This window comes from Hyaena hyaena, unplaced genomic scaffold, assembly GCF_003009895.1.
Source record: "Hyaena hyaena isolate Hyena2069 unplaced genomic scaffold, ASM300989v1 scaffold_233, whole genome shotgun sequence".
Taxonomy (NCBI): domain Eukaryota; kingdom Metazoa; phylum Chordata; class Mammalia; order Carnivora; family Hyaenidae; genus Hyaena; species Hyaena hyaena.
Window position 1 is genome coordinate 1,371,137 of NW_024080866.1, and position 18,605 is coordinate 1,389,741.

Consider the following 18,605-nt stretch of genomic DNA (forward strand, 5'->3'; position numbering starts at 1 on the left):
TTCTTGAAATATTTTTGTATATGCTTTCCACTTCTTTCATGACTGTATAGTGATCTCATCACATCAGAATGTAATTGGCTGAGACATATGAACTACTGCTACTTTCTAATGAACAGATTTGCTGTAAATATATTTGCATTGATAGCTTTATAAAACAATTTCTTTAGATGCATGTGTATAAGGCATTGTAGGTGTGTATTCCCAAAAGCAGGCTGCCAGTTTAAAGATATTATTGATTTTATAGTACTTTTTCTTTTTTGTTCACTGAATATTCATCACAGATTTTTACGAAGAATTTTTTTTTTGTTTTCTCAAATTAAAAAAGATGTTTGATTTAATCAGGTGCCTTTCTGATACCTATTTTTTTCTTTACCACTTTCTGAATTAATAATGGCATATTTTGGTTTTGTTGTCCTTAAGCTAGTCCCGAATTTAGTCAGGACTCAATAAACCTAATTTAGTCAGCCACCCTGAAGAACACTTTGGGTAGGTTGTCGGTCTCTAACTCTACCTTTTTAGTTAGGAAATGTGAGGGTTGTAGGCTCTTGTCCCATTTGTATTGTACAGAATTGAGTTCCTTAGAGTTTCCTTTTTTTTCCCCCCAAGTGATGTTAATTACATCAATAGAATAAGATCAAAGATTTCGTTTTGTTCATCTTTTAAAAGAACCAATCTTAGGGGGCCTGGGTGGCTCAATCGGTTAAGCATCAGGTCATGATCTCACAGTTCGGTTCTTGTGTTCAAGCCCGACACTGGGCTCTGTGCTGACAGCTCAGAGCCTGGAGCCTGATTTGGATTCTGTGCCTCCCTCTCCCTCTCCCCTGCTCATGCTCTCTCTCTCTCTCTCTCAAAAATAAGTAAATGTTAAAAAAAATTTTTTTTTAAGAACCAAATCTTGATTTTATATATGGGCTGGAAGTCTTTCTCATTAGAATTTGTTTTCCTTCTTATTTAATTTGTTCTTTTCAGTTTGTTGATCTGTCCTTTTTCTAGATAATTATAATTTTTTTCTTAAATACTTAGAATAAAATTTTGTAACACTTTGACATACTGCATATAAGAACATTAAAGATATGAAATAATACCTATGTATTTTATCATAGTCCATATATTTTCTAATTTAGTTGCTACTTAAGGTTTTCAGTTTGCTGATATTTTCAACAATTATTTATTTAGAGTATTTATTTATTTATTTTGAGCGAGAGAAAGAGAAAGAGCTGGGGAGGGGCAGAGAGAGAGAGAGAGAGAGAGAGGGAGGGAGGGAGGGAGGGAGGGAGGGAATCCCAAGCAGGCTCTACATAGTCGGCACAGATCCCGATGTAGGGCTCGAACTCATGAACTGTGGAATCATGACCTGAGCACTAATCAAGAGTTGGACACTTAGCCAACTAACAGCCACCCAGGTGTCCCTTTTCAACAATTATTTAAATAGGTAATACATGCATATAGTAAAAAATTCAAATTCAGGGGCGCCTAACTTTGGCTCAGGTCACGATCTCGTGGTTCATGAGTTCGAGCCCCAAGTCAGGCTCTGAGCTGACAGCGCCTGGAGCCTGCTTCAGATTCTATGTCTCCCTCTCTCTCTCTGCCCTTCCCCCACTCACACTCTGTGTGTGTGTGTCTCTCTCTCTCAAAAATAAACATAAAAAAAAAAAAAGAAATTCAAATTCAATGGAAGTAGTGAGTCTCCCTTCCACCCTATCCTCAGTCCTCCAAGTCTCCCCACTAGAGGCAACCACCTGTTAAGAGACTCTTGAGTAATCTTCCAGAGAGTTCATGTATACACAGACACACACATAAACACATAAGGACACATTACACACTCTGTTCTGAGCTTTATGTAATAAATCTTTGTAAGAGAATGGATCATTATTTTAAAAATGGCTTAGTACTCTTCAATTGTGTATTTTTAAGTCTATTTAATTATGATATATACAGGTGGCTCTAGAAATTTCTACCTGAGTTTAGAACTTACACATGACATAGCAAATGATCAATTTTATGCAAGTCACTTAAAGTTTTTAAAAAGTCTATTTCCCTGGCTTTATATTTAATTTTCTCTAAGTACCTGTTAATCTTATTAGTCAAGTTAAAACATTTTTTTCTTAGTAGGCTTACTCCATGATGGTAGAAAATAATTTTCACCAAAATTATGTTCTTATCCATTTCTACTTCTTTGTATGTAATTTTGTTATTTAAGACCTGTAGAGCCAATAAACTTTTATTTCACTGTTTATTATGCTTTTATCACTGTCTTACTGATCCCCCCAATACATTTTAGTTGAAAACTCTACTTTTTTAGTTAAAACTTGACATTGTGCCTTTTTATATTTATGCAGTGGGAGATATGTGGCTGGTAACCTGCTTTTAACTAAACCTACTTAAATGGTTTACTTTGAAAAAATTAGATGTTATACTTCATTAGAATTTAAACTCAAACTGATGTGTTTCTATGTCTAATTATATTCCAAATATCAATTACTTAGTCAAAGGGTTTTTCCTAGTGCCCACAGAAGAGGGCAGCTCACTGGCTCTGGGGCCAGGAACAGAAGGCAGAGACTGAAGCGTTCTTCTGATTTAAGGTTCTTGAACACGGCAGAGTATGGTTAATCACCTGGCACAAATTTCCAATGCTGGGCTAGCGACATTTTCGAGTGGAATGTACTCTGAAAAGGTGACAGCTATGCTAGATTGATGGAGATTATGGTATTTCCTTTTGTTATACTCTGGGTACCTCAGGTAATTGGCCGGCCTGCAAGACCATAATTTCACTAAACCCCATAGTTTAAACACCTCTGTAAGTCCTCCTAACCCAGAACAAACACTATTTATAAAACCCCATGACATCATCAGTTCAATAATTCAAAAAATTGTCACATTAATATTTAGCATGATCTAGGTATTCAAATACAGGTGCATATACAAAAATGCCTTATTAGAAATATCTTTAAAGATATGCTTATAAATGAACAATGAGTATGAAGTCCCTCTTCCATAAAATCTATATTTAGATCCTTCCTCCAGGAAATGGCTTTCTTATATACCTAAAGAGCATTCCTAATCACAACTTTATAAATGCTAACTACATAAAAATCAACAAGTGGAAATCGCAGATTTCTAATATTATCCTGAAATTCCCCCGTCGGTCTTCAAACAACCGTCTTTAGTGTAATTCAAAGTTTATCTAGGCTTGAGGAATAATCACATCTAGCTTTTATGAGAAACACAAATGCTTTAGTCCCTCGTTGCAGTAAATAAATTCCCTACAGCCCCCTCAGTTTCAAACGTGGATGTCTCCAGAGAAAATTACACAATTCAGGGTTGAAGGAGACTAAGGTTACTAGATAAATCAAGGTACTAAATTAGAAAACCTACACAGTTTCCAAGAAAGAATGTATGAAAGTGGCATGAAACCAGTTAATCCACGATTTTTCTCCAAGTCCTTATTTCTGCATCTAGACATCAGGATAGCAACCAAACATGAGACATGAACACAACACTTTGCAGAGTTTCTGCCATCCAGGTATCTGATAAGAGTTATTTTCGAATCAAAAGAACCTCTTTATTTGTCCCTTAGACAACTGGGACCTTGCTGGACTCAGGTAAATTGTAGGACCTACCAAGTACTCATGATACTCTTACAGTGATACCTCCAACTCATATCTAGGAAATAACCAAAAAACAGGAGACTACCTAAGGGGCTAGGATTCTTGTGCTAACTCAACTCAGATTTCCTGTAAAAGTCATTCTTCCATAAAGAGGTACAAGAAGTCAATAAAACCAGCACTTTCTTCATTGTATTGTTCATCTTGGCTTCCATGCCAAGGAGAGAGTTCTATTAGGTGCAACTGTGATCTAATAAGGGCCTGCTGTCAACCTATGCACTAAGGCCCCTCAGGGAGGTTCCAGAATCGATGGACCTTCTCACCTCCGAGGGTGGGTTATGTTATCAGTGAGAAGGAATTAGGTTTCCATTACCATGAGAGGCTGTGATTACCACATCAGTTCCTCTGTACATAGTCTGATTAGTCAACAAGAATAAGAATAATAATAAATGGATTATTTTGATGTTGTTCAGGGGAGAGAGTAAATTACCTCTAGGAAGCTATGTAAGACCAAGTCCTAATGAAGGGTGGAAAAAAGAAAAGATGATAAAAAGAGGACCCAAGGAACTCAGGACACTTAAATCTCAAATGCCCCACACCAAGACTTGGAGGTATATGGCCCCACACCCATCAAAAAACACAAACCACCGAATTCACCATTCTTCAAATGAATGTCTCAAAGCCTCAGCAATTCTAAGTGCCCTTCAGTATTGGAAACTGAAGTCACTAAGGACATTGCTTCAGACTGAAATTACTTCACAGCTAGGAAAACAGGGGGATGAAAGCCTCCCATGGATAAGGCTACCCCAGAAGTTAAGTATGTAAACCTGACACCCGTTCCCATACAGGAAAGCCTCCTGGGGACTGGAAGGGTAGGTACTCAGCGAGATCAAACAACTAGTGAATAATTCTTCTGACCTGCAAAATGAGAACGAAGTAGTCTACAGGTTTGTTTCGCTGGTAGAGGTAGTATTCTGGGGCTTTCTTGTTCTTCTCATCATACTTCAGTTCCTGGATGACATTGGGGTGCTTTAGCAGCCTTAGAAGGATCTTCTCTGACATCTGGGATGGGCTAAATGCTTCTACTTCTATAGATATAAACACAACTTGATATTACACTTCAAATGGATGGAAAAAAATTATACTAGTGATTAAGGTGTTTAGAATATGTAAGAATACTTGGAATCAAAGCGAAACAATACTGATTAATGACACTTCCGTTTGGTGATCCACTGGGGGCAGATTACCTGGGAGAAATTAGAAAACACTGAATTCGCATATTTGTTCCTTCTGAATTTTTCCTTTTCAATGTCATTGGTTCCGGTTCTTATAAAAATTACCCTAAATTTCTGATACAAATCAAAGTCAACCAGAAGCAGGCTCCTGACTGCCAGGACACCCTTCGGACAGGCCACAATAGTCTGACTGTCCAACAACAGCCAAAGGAAGAAGCAAAGGTCAGGAAGCATCTAGTGTGGGTTAGTACCAGGTGCACAGACGAAGTGCTTCATCTCTCATTCTCCCACTCCACTACCCTGAGAAAGGTCTGGAAACAAAGGAAGGCAAAGATTCAGGAAAAAAGCAAGGCACGTGCACACATCAACATGCACTCCAACTTGCTAACTAAAAAAATAAAGGTAAAAAGTAGTGTTGATCTTTATTTACAGAGTTATCAGTTTTATTTCAGATAACAAAACTCAAAATTACTGACTTAGGCTTGCTCTACTGAACCTGGACATCATGGTATCTCAGAGGCAGAGTAGGAGAACATTTCATTTTAAATCATACTCTTTAAATGATGAACAATATTACCAGGATTAGAAAAAAAAGTGAAAGATACTGCTTCTGTGCTTAAAATTTTTTTCATTACGTGAAACATAAACCCTGTATTAGCTTCTGTGACTTTTGCTCATAACAAAATAAGGTAGTGCATTGTAGAAACTTTGGAAAATACAGAAAAAGGAGGAAAATAAAATGATCTAGGAACCAACCACTCAATCACTCTGAGCAATTGGTGAGTTTTTCCAGTACCTTCCCTAGACCTGTGCCCGTGTGTGTGTGTGTGCGCGCGCGCGCACACGCACATAAAAACACAATGATAACCTTTACAGTTTTGTATTATTTTTTTTTCCTCACTTCACATTAAATTAGGAGCATTTACCCAGGTCATAGACATTATACGGTGAGCATTTCTATGGTATCTGAAAACATGATCTTAAAGGTCACATGACATTCCATCACGTGGCTGTTTGAGCCTTCTGTTCAAAATGTTTTAGGTACGCTGCATGCAGCTGAAAGGCACTGGGTGCCCATCGTGGACACAGACGTCTTCTACAGTCCACTGGGTACTTTCAGATTTTCTCATGTATCCCCTGGCCAACAGAGCTCACCCTTCACCTAGAGAGCCAAGTAGGGATGTGAGAAGGGTTAGCCAGTCTCTTAGGTCCATTCAACCTTGACCTTTCTGGAGCAGTCAAGTGCCGCCTGGACTGGTGGTTTTAATAATCATTCCACTTGCCTCCTGGAATGGGCCCAAGTTAATCGGACTTGATAGAGGCCATCAAGACATCCATGTCAAGGCCCTGAGAATTTCAGATTCCATTAAAATCATAAAACATTAAGATTTAATTCTGGAAATCTGTTTTTTCTTCTTTGCAAATCATAGCACCTGTGTTACCACTGAGGTCCAACTGTTCTTCCAAGTCAAGCTGAAGAGAGAATTACTCAACTGTCCGACACACACAACGAGCCGGTGTCTGGCTCGCACAGCCAGCCTACTCCACCAGCGGGGCTCTCCCCTGGACTTAGCCGGAAGCAGATGACCTGGCCTACCGTTCACATGCAGTGTGGCACTAACATTCATCCTTACCTTTCAGACCAATTTTAAGTTACTGGTCCACCCCTGGTAAATGTCTCAGAGGGTTCATGCCGACACTGAACACAGGAGAGGAGAGAATTTAAAAAGAAAAAAACAAAACAAAACAAACAAAACAAAACAAAAAAACAAAACACAAAAGTGGCATTACTTATCACCCCATTTCCCAGTCTCCACCCCCAACCCACCCCGGTCAGTGGTGGGTGAGAAACACGCTCCAGGGTTTGTAGAGATTTCAAACTGTGATAAGCTGCACTTGCCTGTTGCTAGGAAACGGTGCATGGCCAAGAGAAGCTGTGGTGATATTTTAACCTTCATCTCGCTGTCTGTCTGCTTAAAGGCAGAAAAATCTTGCTTTCTTTCACGATGGGCCACTTTCTTTTTCGTTCTGTTATCAGCTGACAGAAGAACAAGAAAAGATAAAAGGAAACACATTCTATTAGATCGGGGCGCTTTTTGAATGAAAACAGACTGTTTTGCAAAGGCTATTTTATTTATTTATTTAGTTTTGAGAGACAGAAAAGACAGATCATGAGCAGGGGAGGGGCAGAGAGAGAGGGACACACAGAATCAGAAGCAGGCTCCAGACTCTGAGCTGTCAGCACAGAGCCCGATGCGGAGCTCAAACCCACGAACTGTGAGATCATGACCTGAGCCGAAGTTGGACGCTCAACCGACTGAGCCACCCAGGCGCCCCTTGGCTAGGCTATCTCCAGATCGCAGGCACTCTACGTACAAACACCGCACAGCCCGAGGAGAGAGAAGCCTCATCCAATCTGTGTGGCATGGTCAGGACCTGTTCCAACTAAGCAGTAATAGGCAGGCTGACTAGCAGCGACTGCAAACATTCTTCGCAAACACCACTGGGGCCCCTGTAAGCACACTAACGGGCAGTCGTGGACACAACCCCCAGAACCCACGGAACCACACAGTAGCAGTAGGCAGCCCGGAGCGCACACAGTCTCCTGCTACTCCATGTCACCACGCGGCAGGAAAAGAACCATCACTGTGTGACAGATGACACAGTGAAGCGTGGCCCTGCCTTTTGGAGGCTCCCGGCCTCTGCTTAGACAGCGAAAACAAACATAAGAACAAAACCTCTTAAGAAACAAACAAACAAGAACACGTTCACAGAACAGCATGTTCATAATGATAGGTTAGCTTCATTTCTACTCCAGACCAGGAGACCCTCAAGGTCAAGCAAATACGAAGAAGGTCATCCAGCAGCGAGGTCAGCGCCCTTCCCTTGTAAAGGGCTAGCTAGTCAGGAGGTCAGGCTCTGTGGGCCATACAGCGTCTGTTATAACTGCTCAGTCCTGCTGTTGAGCCAAAGCACCTCTATGTAAATGAATTAACATGGCTGTTGTGCCAATAAAACTTTATTATGGACGTGAAATTTGAATTTCACATTATTTTCACAAGTCACAAAGTAATTATACTTTTGATGTTTTTCAACAACGACCAAATGTAAAAAACAAACAAAAAAAATTGTTCTCAGCTTGTGGCGTATAAAAAACCTGGTGGCAAGTACTTGTGGGCTATAGTCTGCAAACCCCTAATCCAGAAGGGGTGTGATACAAAGGCTTTCTGCAAGTATTTTTCTTGACAAAGAAACAATCAAGAAAAAACTAGGTTAAAGACAAGACCTCAATCACTTGCTCTTTTCCCAAGAATCTGGAGCCTGTGCATTACCATTTCATGCCGAGGGCCAAACAGACTAATTACCAGGCTTGTCCTGGGGAAAGGGCAATCCTAAACTCTCATTTTCTTTGGTCTCTGATTCTTTTGAAAATCAGACAGCATAAATCAACACCAAATTTCAAAATATGTTTCTAATGGCAAATGCAGCCATCCTCCCTGATCCCCTGTCTACCTCAGGAATATACCTAAAACCGCGCGCTCAGCAATTCATCTCAGCAAGGCACATCAGGGAACACTTCTGCATGCAATCAATCTAACTGAGGTTTAAAAGAAGTCAGTTAAGAGCCCGACTTCAGCTCAGGTCATAATCTCACAGCTCGTGAGTTCGAGCCCCGCATCGGGCTCTGTGCTGACAGCCAGAGCCTGGAGCCTGCTTCAGATTTTGTGTCTCCCTCTCTCTGCCCCTCCCCCACTCCCATTCTGTCTCTCAAAAATAAACATTAAAAAAATGTTTTTTAAATAAAAGAAGTTAACTGAAATGCAAACGTAAGATCTCCTACATGTCTTAATTATCTTTCTTATGACGAGTACCACCCCTGAGGAAACAAAGTAAGTAGAAAGAGACACACTTTGTATTAAATAGGCACTGTGAGGAAAGATGAAAAAATGTAAACATACAAATAAAAATATTCTTCTTTATTATGTGACCTCTGAGTACTCTCCAAGTGTCAAAAGGATAAAACACATAGGAACTGCTGTTTTTAAAGAATGCACTACATACATACGTATATACGTACATATACATATGTGTACACACTTATGTACATATATGTATACACACACACACACACATGCATATACACACACACATTTGATGAAAAAATAAGTTGTTTTCAGAAGCAAGTCATTACCTAAATATAAAGTTATCCTTCTAAGGCTACATAGAAGGCTCTCGTTTTTAAAGTGAGGGGCATTCCCTTCTAGTATGACTAAATAAAAATCACTGCTTTAAGTAAGGCAAGCCTTGTCCCAGGTGCCCGAGGCCATTTGAAGATTCCATTTCCCCTCTAAGTCATACTATAAAAGCTAAACAGAGCCCAGATACTCATCTCTGCCCCATCTCTGAGAGCCCCCAAACATCTGCAGGCAGTGGGCCATCTTTGGGATTATTAATCTCTTGAAAGAGTCTTGCTTTACTAAGAAGTAAGGCTGAAAAATCCAGTTGTGGACTTTAATGAGACAGCATTCAAGGTTCAATACTCCATCCAGGTTCAAGTTTACTCCTAGACAAACACCAGTGAATTCCCCCCCCACCTGCCCCAAGCCAAGCCACTCTTAACCCCTTCACCCATTTCCACCTGCCCCCAAAAGCCAAAAGAATAGCAGAGAAAGGGAAAAATACATTCTTATTGTGTACCCTACCCTTCCCTGTTGCCTATACCCACACCTTACACCGATGTCACAGCAAACCTGCACTTGCAAACCTCACCTCTACCCTGGCCCCAGAGTTCTGGAACAAGGACATTTAGACAGCTGCTATCCACCAATCTAACAAATCCCCCTCCCAAGCAGCAAAAGAAACTTATCTGAAAACAACTGCCTAGTTGTGGAAAATAAAAATTTAGGAAAGAACTATTCTTTTTCCACATGTAGAATACATATAAGAACCATGAAAGCAGTTTTCTGTTTAGTGCAAGTAATGTCCAGGTCAACAGTTGGAAAGAAGCAGCTGGCTTTTCAAACACAAAAAACACTGCCACTTGATGCCACAGGACCTGCCCATTCTTTACCCCCTCAGATAAAGGGCCTAGAATACCTCGATAGGTTGTCCCCAGCCCACACATACAGCACATAATTAGAAACAGAGGCAGATGACAACAAGAGACGTGAGAGGACTCACAAAGTACCAGACAGAAAAAGCCCAAGTATTGAAAAATTACAGACTACTCACTGTATAAATCTGTTTCATCTAGAATCTCAGATTTGATGATTTCTTCAATCACATCTTCTAATGTGACAATTCCCAGAACTTCATAAAATGGGTCCCCTTCTCCCTCATTGTTTACTCGCTGCACAATAGCCAGGTGAGATTTACCTTTAAAGAAAAGAAAACAAAGTTTAAGAAGGAATTTTCGGAATTTTCTGAATGAAGTCTTATATGTGATTATGTTAACAGCAGCAAACACAGACACCAGATTATCAAAGTCTGCATCCAGGCAAATTTTAAAATGGTACGGAAATACCACACACAGAGAGAAAAGCTTCCTGAAGCCACGGACAGCAAGACCATCCAATCAGAAGGGTCTCACCTTCTATGCACACTGGCCTGCACCACAGTACAGTTTGCTTCCTAATGGAACTGTCAGCTCTCCCTTTGTGACCTTTTAGCAACTGAACTGCTACGTTACTTTAGGAGAACAGTACTCAAAGTGTGGTCCATGGACCCTTAGGGATGCCCAAGACCCTCTCAGGAAGGCGGCGACACCCAATTAAGTGCAGTAGAACGCTAACATGTTCCTGGCCTTTTTTCACTGCGTTGGTATTCGAACCAGTGATGCAAAGGCACCTGAGCACAAGCCAAGGGAGTGGTAGCAGATGGTCTTTCGCCACCACACATGCCCAGGAAAGGGCAAAAAAGTCCATTTCTCCTCAGAATGTCCCTGACGAAGACGTAAAAATTAATTGCATTAAATCTTGACCTTGAGTACTTGTCCTTTAGTATTCTGTGTGGCAAAATGAGATGCATTGTAGAAGACTTGTCGCTTCCTGAAATACAATAGTTGTCTTGAAGAAAAGCACACAACTGTTTGAGATGCAGGTTATGCTAGCAACGTTTTTCAATGGACACCTTTTTTTTTTTTTTTTTTTTGAGAGAGAGAGAGAGAGAGAGAGAGAGAGGGACAGCGCAAGAGCAAGGGAGAGTCAGAGAGAGAGGGAGACACAGAATCCGAAATAGGCTCTGGGGTCTGAGCTAGCTGTCAGCACAGAGCCCAACGCAGGGCTCGAACCCACAGACCATGAGATCATGACCTGTCAGACGTTTAATCGACTGAACTACCCAGGCGCCCCCTCAATGGATATCATTTTTACCTAAAGGAGAGCTACCAGACAAACTGAGAGTATCCAGACTTGGATATTTGGCAAATATTTTCTTGAAAATGAACAAAATGAGCCTGCTATGTTAAGGAAAACAAGAGCAGCATTTGCTAATGATAAACTTTGAGCTTTCAAGGGAAGACTGGAATTTTGGGAAACCTATATCCATCACAGGCTTGAGAACTTCTCAACAAGTCTTTTCTGATAAGAAGTGTAATTTCTATTTTTTTAATGTTTTCGTTTATTTATTTTTAATGTTTTATTTACTTTTGTGAGTGAGAGCATGCAAGCAAAGGAGGGGCAGATGAGAGGGGGACAGAGGATCTGAAGAAGGCCCTGCGAGCCTAATGCAGGGCTCGAGCTCATGAACCATGAGGCAATGAGTGAAGCCGAAGGTAGACGCTTAGCTGACTGAGCCACCCAGGCACCCCTTTAATTTATTTTAAGAGACAGAATGTGAGCAGGGGAGGAGCAGAGACAAAGGGAGTGAGAGACAATCTCAGTTTCTGCACTGTCAGCACAGAGCCCCACACAAGACTCAATCCATGAATCATGAGATCATGACTTGAGCCGAAATCAAGAGTCAGACACTTGACTGAGCCACCCTGGTGTCCCAACAAGAGTGATTTTTAAAATACTGAATACCGATGGGGCACTTGGGTGGCTCAGTCAGTTGAGCGTCTGACTCTTGATTTTGGCTCAGGTCATGTTGCCAGGGTCATGGGATCGAGCCCCACATACAGCTCAATGCTGAGCATGGAGCTTGCTTAGGATTCTCCCTTTCTCTTTCTGCCCCTCCCCCCTGCTCATGCGTGTGCACTCCAAAATTTAAAAATAAAAATAAAATACTGAATGATGAAATTGATCCACATTTCAAAGATCTGTATAACTCAGTGAACCAGTATTTTCCAAATGACTGTGGTAATGAGTTTACCAAATCATACACAGGTCATCTATTCAGAGCACGAGACATACAATAGATTCCAGCCCCACCCCACCGCCCCAACCCATTTAAAAAAATTTTTTTTAAGTTTTCATTTAAAGGACACTGGGGTGGGTGGGTCAGTTAAGCACCCAACTCTTGATTTCAGCTCAGGTCCTAATCTCATGGTTCATGAATTCAAGCCCCACATTGGTCTCTGGGCAGACAGCATGGAGCCCACTTGGGATTCTCTGTCTCCCCTCTCTCTCTGCGCCCCCTCAAAAATAAATATATATTTTTAAAGACACACCTGGATGGCTCAGTTGGTTACGCATCTCACTTTTGGTTTCAGCTCAGACCATGACCTCGAGGTTTGTGGGATCAAGCCTTGTGTGGGGCTCTGCACTGACAGTGAAGAACCTGCTCGAGATTCTCTTTCTCCTTCTGCCCCTCACCTGCTCACGCTCTCTCACTTTCTCAAAATAAACATTTTAAGAAAAAAGTTCCCATTTAAATTCCAGTTAGTTAACACACAGTGTTGTATTAGCTTCAGGTGTAGAGTATAGTGATTCAACACTTCCATACATCACCCAATACTCATCACAAGTGCCCTCCTTAATCCCTGTCACCCATTTAGCCCATTCCCCTGCCCACCTTCCTTCCAGTAACCATCAGTTTGTTTTCTATAGTTAAGGGTCTATTTCTTGGTTATAACAATGGTTTTTATTTTTTTAATAATCTTTTTATTTTGGGATAATTTTAGATTTAAAGAAAGGTTGTAAAGACAGTACAGAATTCCTGTACAGCCTTCACTCAGTTACTCTCATTGTTAACATCATGCATTCCCACGAAATATTTGGAAAATTAAGACACCGACATTGATACAATCCTAGTAAGTAAATTCTAGACTTATCTGGATTTCACCAGCTTTTCTATTAACCTCCTCTTTCTGTTTCCAATCCAGAGTACCACACTGCATTTATTTACCTGTCATGTCTCCTCTGGCATCTGAGAGTTTCTTGGTCTTTTCTTGTTTTTCATGACCTTGACAATCAAGGATTACTTGTCAGGAATCCTGTAGAATGTGCTTTGATTTGGTATGTCTGATGTTTCCTCATGATTAGACTGGGGTTTATGGGTTTTCTAGTTACATCATATCAGGGCTTACATGACAGCCACATGACATTCTTGTTTCTCTAAAGTTACTAATTTTTCTTCTTTCCCTAATTCTAACATTGGAAGCAAGTCACTAAGTCTAGCCCACCCTCAGGGAGGGGTGAGGAGGAGAAATTAAGCTCTACTTCCTGGAGTAGGAGAGCCCCTACGTGTATTATTCAGAATTTTTCTATAAGGAAGATTTCTTTTTTCCTTAAGTAGGGTCCACGCCCAGCATGGAGCCCAACACAGGGCTCAAACTCACAACCCTGAGATTAAGACCCGAGCTGAGATCAAGAGCTAGATGCTTAACCAACTGAGCCACCCACACGCTCTGATATCAGGAAGATATCAGATGAAAGGATTTTAATTTAACAGTCACCCAAAGCCCACTGGTATAGTTTCAGATTCTACATTGCAACTAGTCTTTAAAAAAACTTCCACTTGTGGAATTCTGGTAAGGTATCAAAGAAGAATATTCACAACTGCCCATAAAGGCTGTTAAAATACTCCTTTTTCCAAATACATGATCAGTGTGAAGTCAGATTTTCTTCATATATTTCAACTAACACATGTACTGCACAGACTGAATGCAGAAGAAGTAGGAGAAATCAACTTATGTAATAAAGATATGTGAAAAGGTAAAACAGTGACCCTTATTTTTTGTTTTTGACAAGTTATTTTTAATAAAAATGTTATTTACATAGATCTATTACTGTCCTTTAAAAATAAATTCCTAAGCCCAGATGTTTTACCTGACTCAGTTTTAATTTCAAACACAGTAAATTCAAAAGGTATAACCCACATTAACAAGAGGTCAGGGATCCTCAATAATTTTTAAGAGCTTCAAGGGATCCCAAGGCAAAAAGTTTAAGAACTACTGCCACAGGAGACACCCAGAATGGCAAGGGGAGAACACGTTCTCTGAGGTTCGACAGTCCTGGCTTTGAACACCAGCACTGCCGATTAGCCATTACTAGCTGTGTGATCACCAGCACCTGACAGAACTTTCCTGAGCCTCAGTTTCCCCATCTCTTAAAACAAGGCTCATAATAATTTCTACCCCACAGGATCACTGTAAATATCAGAGATCGTGCTGGGATCCGGCAAAGACAGCGGCTGGGAGTCACTGAGCAACCAATAAATGGCAACTCCTAAGCTTTCTGATCTTCTTCAGTTCTAAGCCATCGTCAACTTATTACTAGCTTATCCAGAGACACGAAAACCCACGATATTAAAAGTATACCATGAAACAAAGAGACATTTCCATTTTGGAAAAAGTCTTTTGAAATAACAACGCATCTCTCAAATACCAATATTGCTTTTCCTAATCCAAGGCATGTGAGGCATGTGAAACATATCTTTGAGTTAAGCCAAGTAAACATGATCTGGAGATTTCATGATCAGTTAACATGTATATTAGTTTTTTTAATGACAGGATAAGGATTCTGGGGGTGTGGGGAGTGAGGGTTCTTTAAATAAAGTTTAGTTAAAACTTCAAATTGAGGGAGTTCACTCAGACGCAACCAGCTAGATAAACTAAAAATATTCTCTGGAGGCCAGGTCTGATCAAGTTCCCAGCACTTACCCAGAAACTGGCTTTGGTTGTGTAGGTTTCTTGGCCCTTTTCTGTTCTGCCTCAGACCCCTTTACGGGCAACAATGTCTGGAAGCCTAGAAGTTTAGATTGTTAGACAATTAGGCATCTGAACAATTTTCATCCTTAGCGTGCTCATGCTCAAAGAATGAAAATATTTTGAGCAAATGAGACTAGGAGGGAAACTTATCAGCAATAGATATAAACACGCATCAGGTCACGTCAGTGCTACTCTAGTCCATTCTGTCCGGTCAGTTTCTCACATCTGCTTTCCCAAGGACCCAAACATAAGCAGTTAAAAATTCTTGGTGAATGCTGTCTGTCGAAAGTTAAATTCTTTTGCTATTCCCAGCTTGTGATCATTTAAAAGGAATTTTCCAAAGCAAGGTCTAATATTAGACTCAAAATGAAGTTTCCATTCCACTGAGGCGCTATTCTCACCAAAGTAACTACCGCATAATCAGATTGTCTTGGAGCAATTCGTTTAAATGCAGATGGACATACTTGAAATACCAGCTCGATGGCACCGACAGATCGGACTGGAAAGGGCCACACTCTATGAAGAAACTATTCATGTGAATTAGGTTTCTTAGATTGAAAATTATTAAGTTTTCTTCCAAGCTCACTATAGACTTTCATCCCCTCTCTCCCCCCACAATGCCACCTCCAATCACTGAAACTCCTACATCTGCCCCAGAGGCACCTTCTTTTAACTTTGCAATTCCTAGTGAGAAGTCCTATTTTCTGAACCTTCTTCCAGGTAAGCAACACACACACATATACACACACACACCTCCCATCCAATCATGCTCCAGGACAACAGCAGTACGGTGCACATAACGCCCCCTCCCCCACACCTGCTTTAACCGTCTGCTGCAGGGAGTTCAGTCTTGAACTCATCCACGAAGCGATCCAAAGGAAAATGTCAACTTGTACATAGAGAAATTTTAAAAATTGAGCTCAAATAACATCTTTTTTAACCTGAGTGTGGGAGGGATTAAGTCAGGATTAAAAGCAGAAAAGCAACTTTGGGGAAACTAATGAAAAGACTAAATCAAAAACTAAAAAAAGATTATCAACTAATGGACACTTAGCTTCTAACGAGATGAAAATGTAGCAGTCAGCAAAATATGTAATTACAGGCATTAAATGAACACTAGAACTTTTTAATACAAATAGATTAAATAAACTTGATAAGCTGTGTGTAGAACAAATAAAGCATGCGTGGCTATCATGATTAGAGCCTGGAGGGAACCCTTCCTGGCGAGCTGTAGGAGGTCTTGTGGTATTCCAGTCACTTCGAACAGTCCTGAAATTTAAACCCCTACCCTCTCTTCCTCCTGGTCTGGTCCTAGAAATGTAGGAAAGAGGAATCACTAAGTAAGGTTTAAGAGAACCTCAGCAGGCCTGTTTTCAGAGGACAGGGTTCTATGAACACATCTCAATTCCAGAATCATAGGCAAGTTGTTATACACTAATAACTTAGACTGTTTATCTTTCACTGCCGTGTTCTCAAGGCAGGGCACTTCCAAAGATGAACTTAAAAGAACAGGTCTCCATTAGGAGATGGGCTAAGAAACTAACAATCAATCTATAGACACAGTGGAACTGCGATCACATTCCTGCCTCTTCCTGCTTCCACCACTCCCCAGTCCATTATTTGCATATTCTCCCGGGATCGGTAAAGCAGCCGAGCAGCACAGTAGCAGGTTGCCGCCTGTGCATCTTTTACCCTTAACCACAGTTCTAGGCTCATATTTTGAATGACCACTTGTATGCTGATGAAAGTAATCAGCAGGACAGTGATTAGGTGGATAAACGGTACCTGATGAACATATGGACTCATCTGCTATCCTACAAGTTCGATGTCAATGAGGTGAAATGGAGCCGTGGACAGACAGACTGAAGTAGCTAAGGAAGAAAGAGTAGATGGAGGAGGATGGAATTAGGAACAACCCAACACAGCTGTGCGAATATAAAGTAACAGCGAGTCACCAAGCAGATCCACTAAAGCAAGCACAAGGCAGAGTCCGTGGGGTCTGAAAATGCCATTCAAACAGCAGGAAGAAAACACACGGGAAATTCAATAAGGAGAAACTGCAGCCGAACACTGTATAATCGTCATCACTGCGATGTGGTACAACTAGAGCCACGGCCAGCAGAGCGTGAGGCCCAGTGGTTCCCCGGAAGCTACACGGTGCCGTAGCCCGCGCTAACCAATGGGAGGGGCTTTTAAAGTCTTCTCAGTTCAGGGTACCTGGGTGGCTCGGGCAGTTAAGTGTCCGATTCTTGGTTTCGCCTCAGGTCATGGTCTCAGGGGTTTGTGAGTTCGAGCCCTGCATCGGGTTCTGACAGGGAGGAACTGGCTTGGGATTCTGTCTCTCTTCCCCCTGTCCCTTAAAATAAACTTAAAAAAAAAAAAAAAAGCTTCTCAGTTTTCAAGCATTAAAGTTTTAACAACTGATGATGAAGCAGGAATCAATTAAGTTCCTAAGAGTGAGTTCTCTGGAACTAGTGACAACAGAAATACATACTCTAGAAGTTGGAATTCGGGTCCCATAAAACCAAAACAAAATGAGGTGGAGGATGTTTGATCGGCCATACAGAAATTCTCCCAAGGAACCCAGTTTCATATCAGCAGTCAAGAAGTCAATCAGTACTACGTAAGTATCAATACGTCAATCAATACTTACTATGTAAGTATCAATGAACTACAGTCAACACAACTTCATTCACTCAAATGTTTACTGCGTATCTACTACATGCCACACTCCTATGTCAGGGAGTAAAACAAAGCACTTGCTCGGAAGGAATGCTCCAGGGTGATGTGGTGGTGGGGGGGGGAGGGTGGAGATGCAAAGAGGAACAGACAGTAAAAAAAAGCATCCAAGGTTGTGCAAAAGGTGCTGTGGAAGGGCAGAATTATATAGTACAGGATGGCCAGGGAAAGGTCGCACAAATAAGATGATGTCTGGGCAAAGCGAAGGGCCTGAAGGAGCTGGATGAAGAGCAGGGTGTGACAGGTAGAAGGAATGATGGAGGCACTAAAGAGGGAGAGGCTTGAGGAAAAAGCCAGGGGGTCAGCCTGACTGGAACACAGTGGGCAAGAGAGAAACGGGTAGAGGTGAGGTGCAGGTCATATAATCATTATGAAGACATCAGCTCTTACTCTGAGGGAGGTCTCTGGAAGGTTCTAAGTGTAAGACTGACATGATCCATACTGTTTTAAAAGCCTCTCCCTGGCTGCTGCGGTGAGAAGAGGCTTGGCAGCTGGCAGGAGGAAGAGGGCAGTAGGGAAGGGCTGAGGCAGGAAAAAGGGAGAGCCAGTTAAGTCATTTCAGGAAGCCAAGTGAGAGGGGATGGTGGCTTGGAGCAGGTGGAAACAGTGGACGTGACGACAAGCACTTAGATTCTGAATATAAATGTTAGACAGAGCTAACAGGTTTGCTGACGGACTGAATGTAGGGCAGAAAAGAGAAGAATCAAGGCCAGCTCTTACGGTTTTTCAGCCTGAGCAACAGGAAGGAGAGAGTTGCCATTGACTGAGGAGGGCTGTGGAAGGCCCACATTTGAAAGGATGACGTCAGTTCCATTTTAGATAGGGTGGGTGAGAGATGCCAGTGGGTGAGCAGAGGATAAAGAGAATGGGGTTTTGGAAGCCAAATTTAAAACATCATTTCGAGAAGCAGAGAGGAGGGGTGCCTCCGTGGCTCAG

The 18,605-nt window shown here is 41.4% G+C and overlaps 1 protein-coding gene across 3 annotated transcripts in view; it reads right to left on the reverse strand.

Annotated features, from left to right (window-relative positions):
• The window catches only part of CNNM2 (cyclin and CBS domain divalent metal cation transport mediator 2), a 146,707-nt gene that overhangs the window by 20,373 nt on the left and 107,729 nt on the right, over window positions 1-18,605 (reverse strand). For all 3 annotated transcript variants that reach the window (XM_039243946.1, XM_039243945.1, XM_039243947.1), the window contains exons 2-4: window positions 10,073-10,216; window positions 6,741-6,878; window positions 4,524-4,693 (exon numbers count right to left, since the gene is read on the reverse strand). In XM_039243946.1, the coding sequence (XP_039099877.1) occupies window positions 4,524-4,693; window positions 6,741-6,878; window positions 10,073-10,216 (452 nt within the window). The remainder of the gene's footprint in view (window positions 1-4,523; window positions 4,694-6,740; window positions 6,879-10,072; window positions 10,217-18,605) is intronic.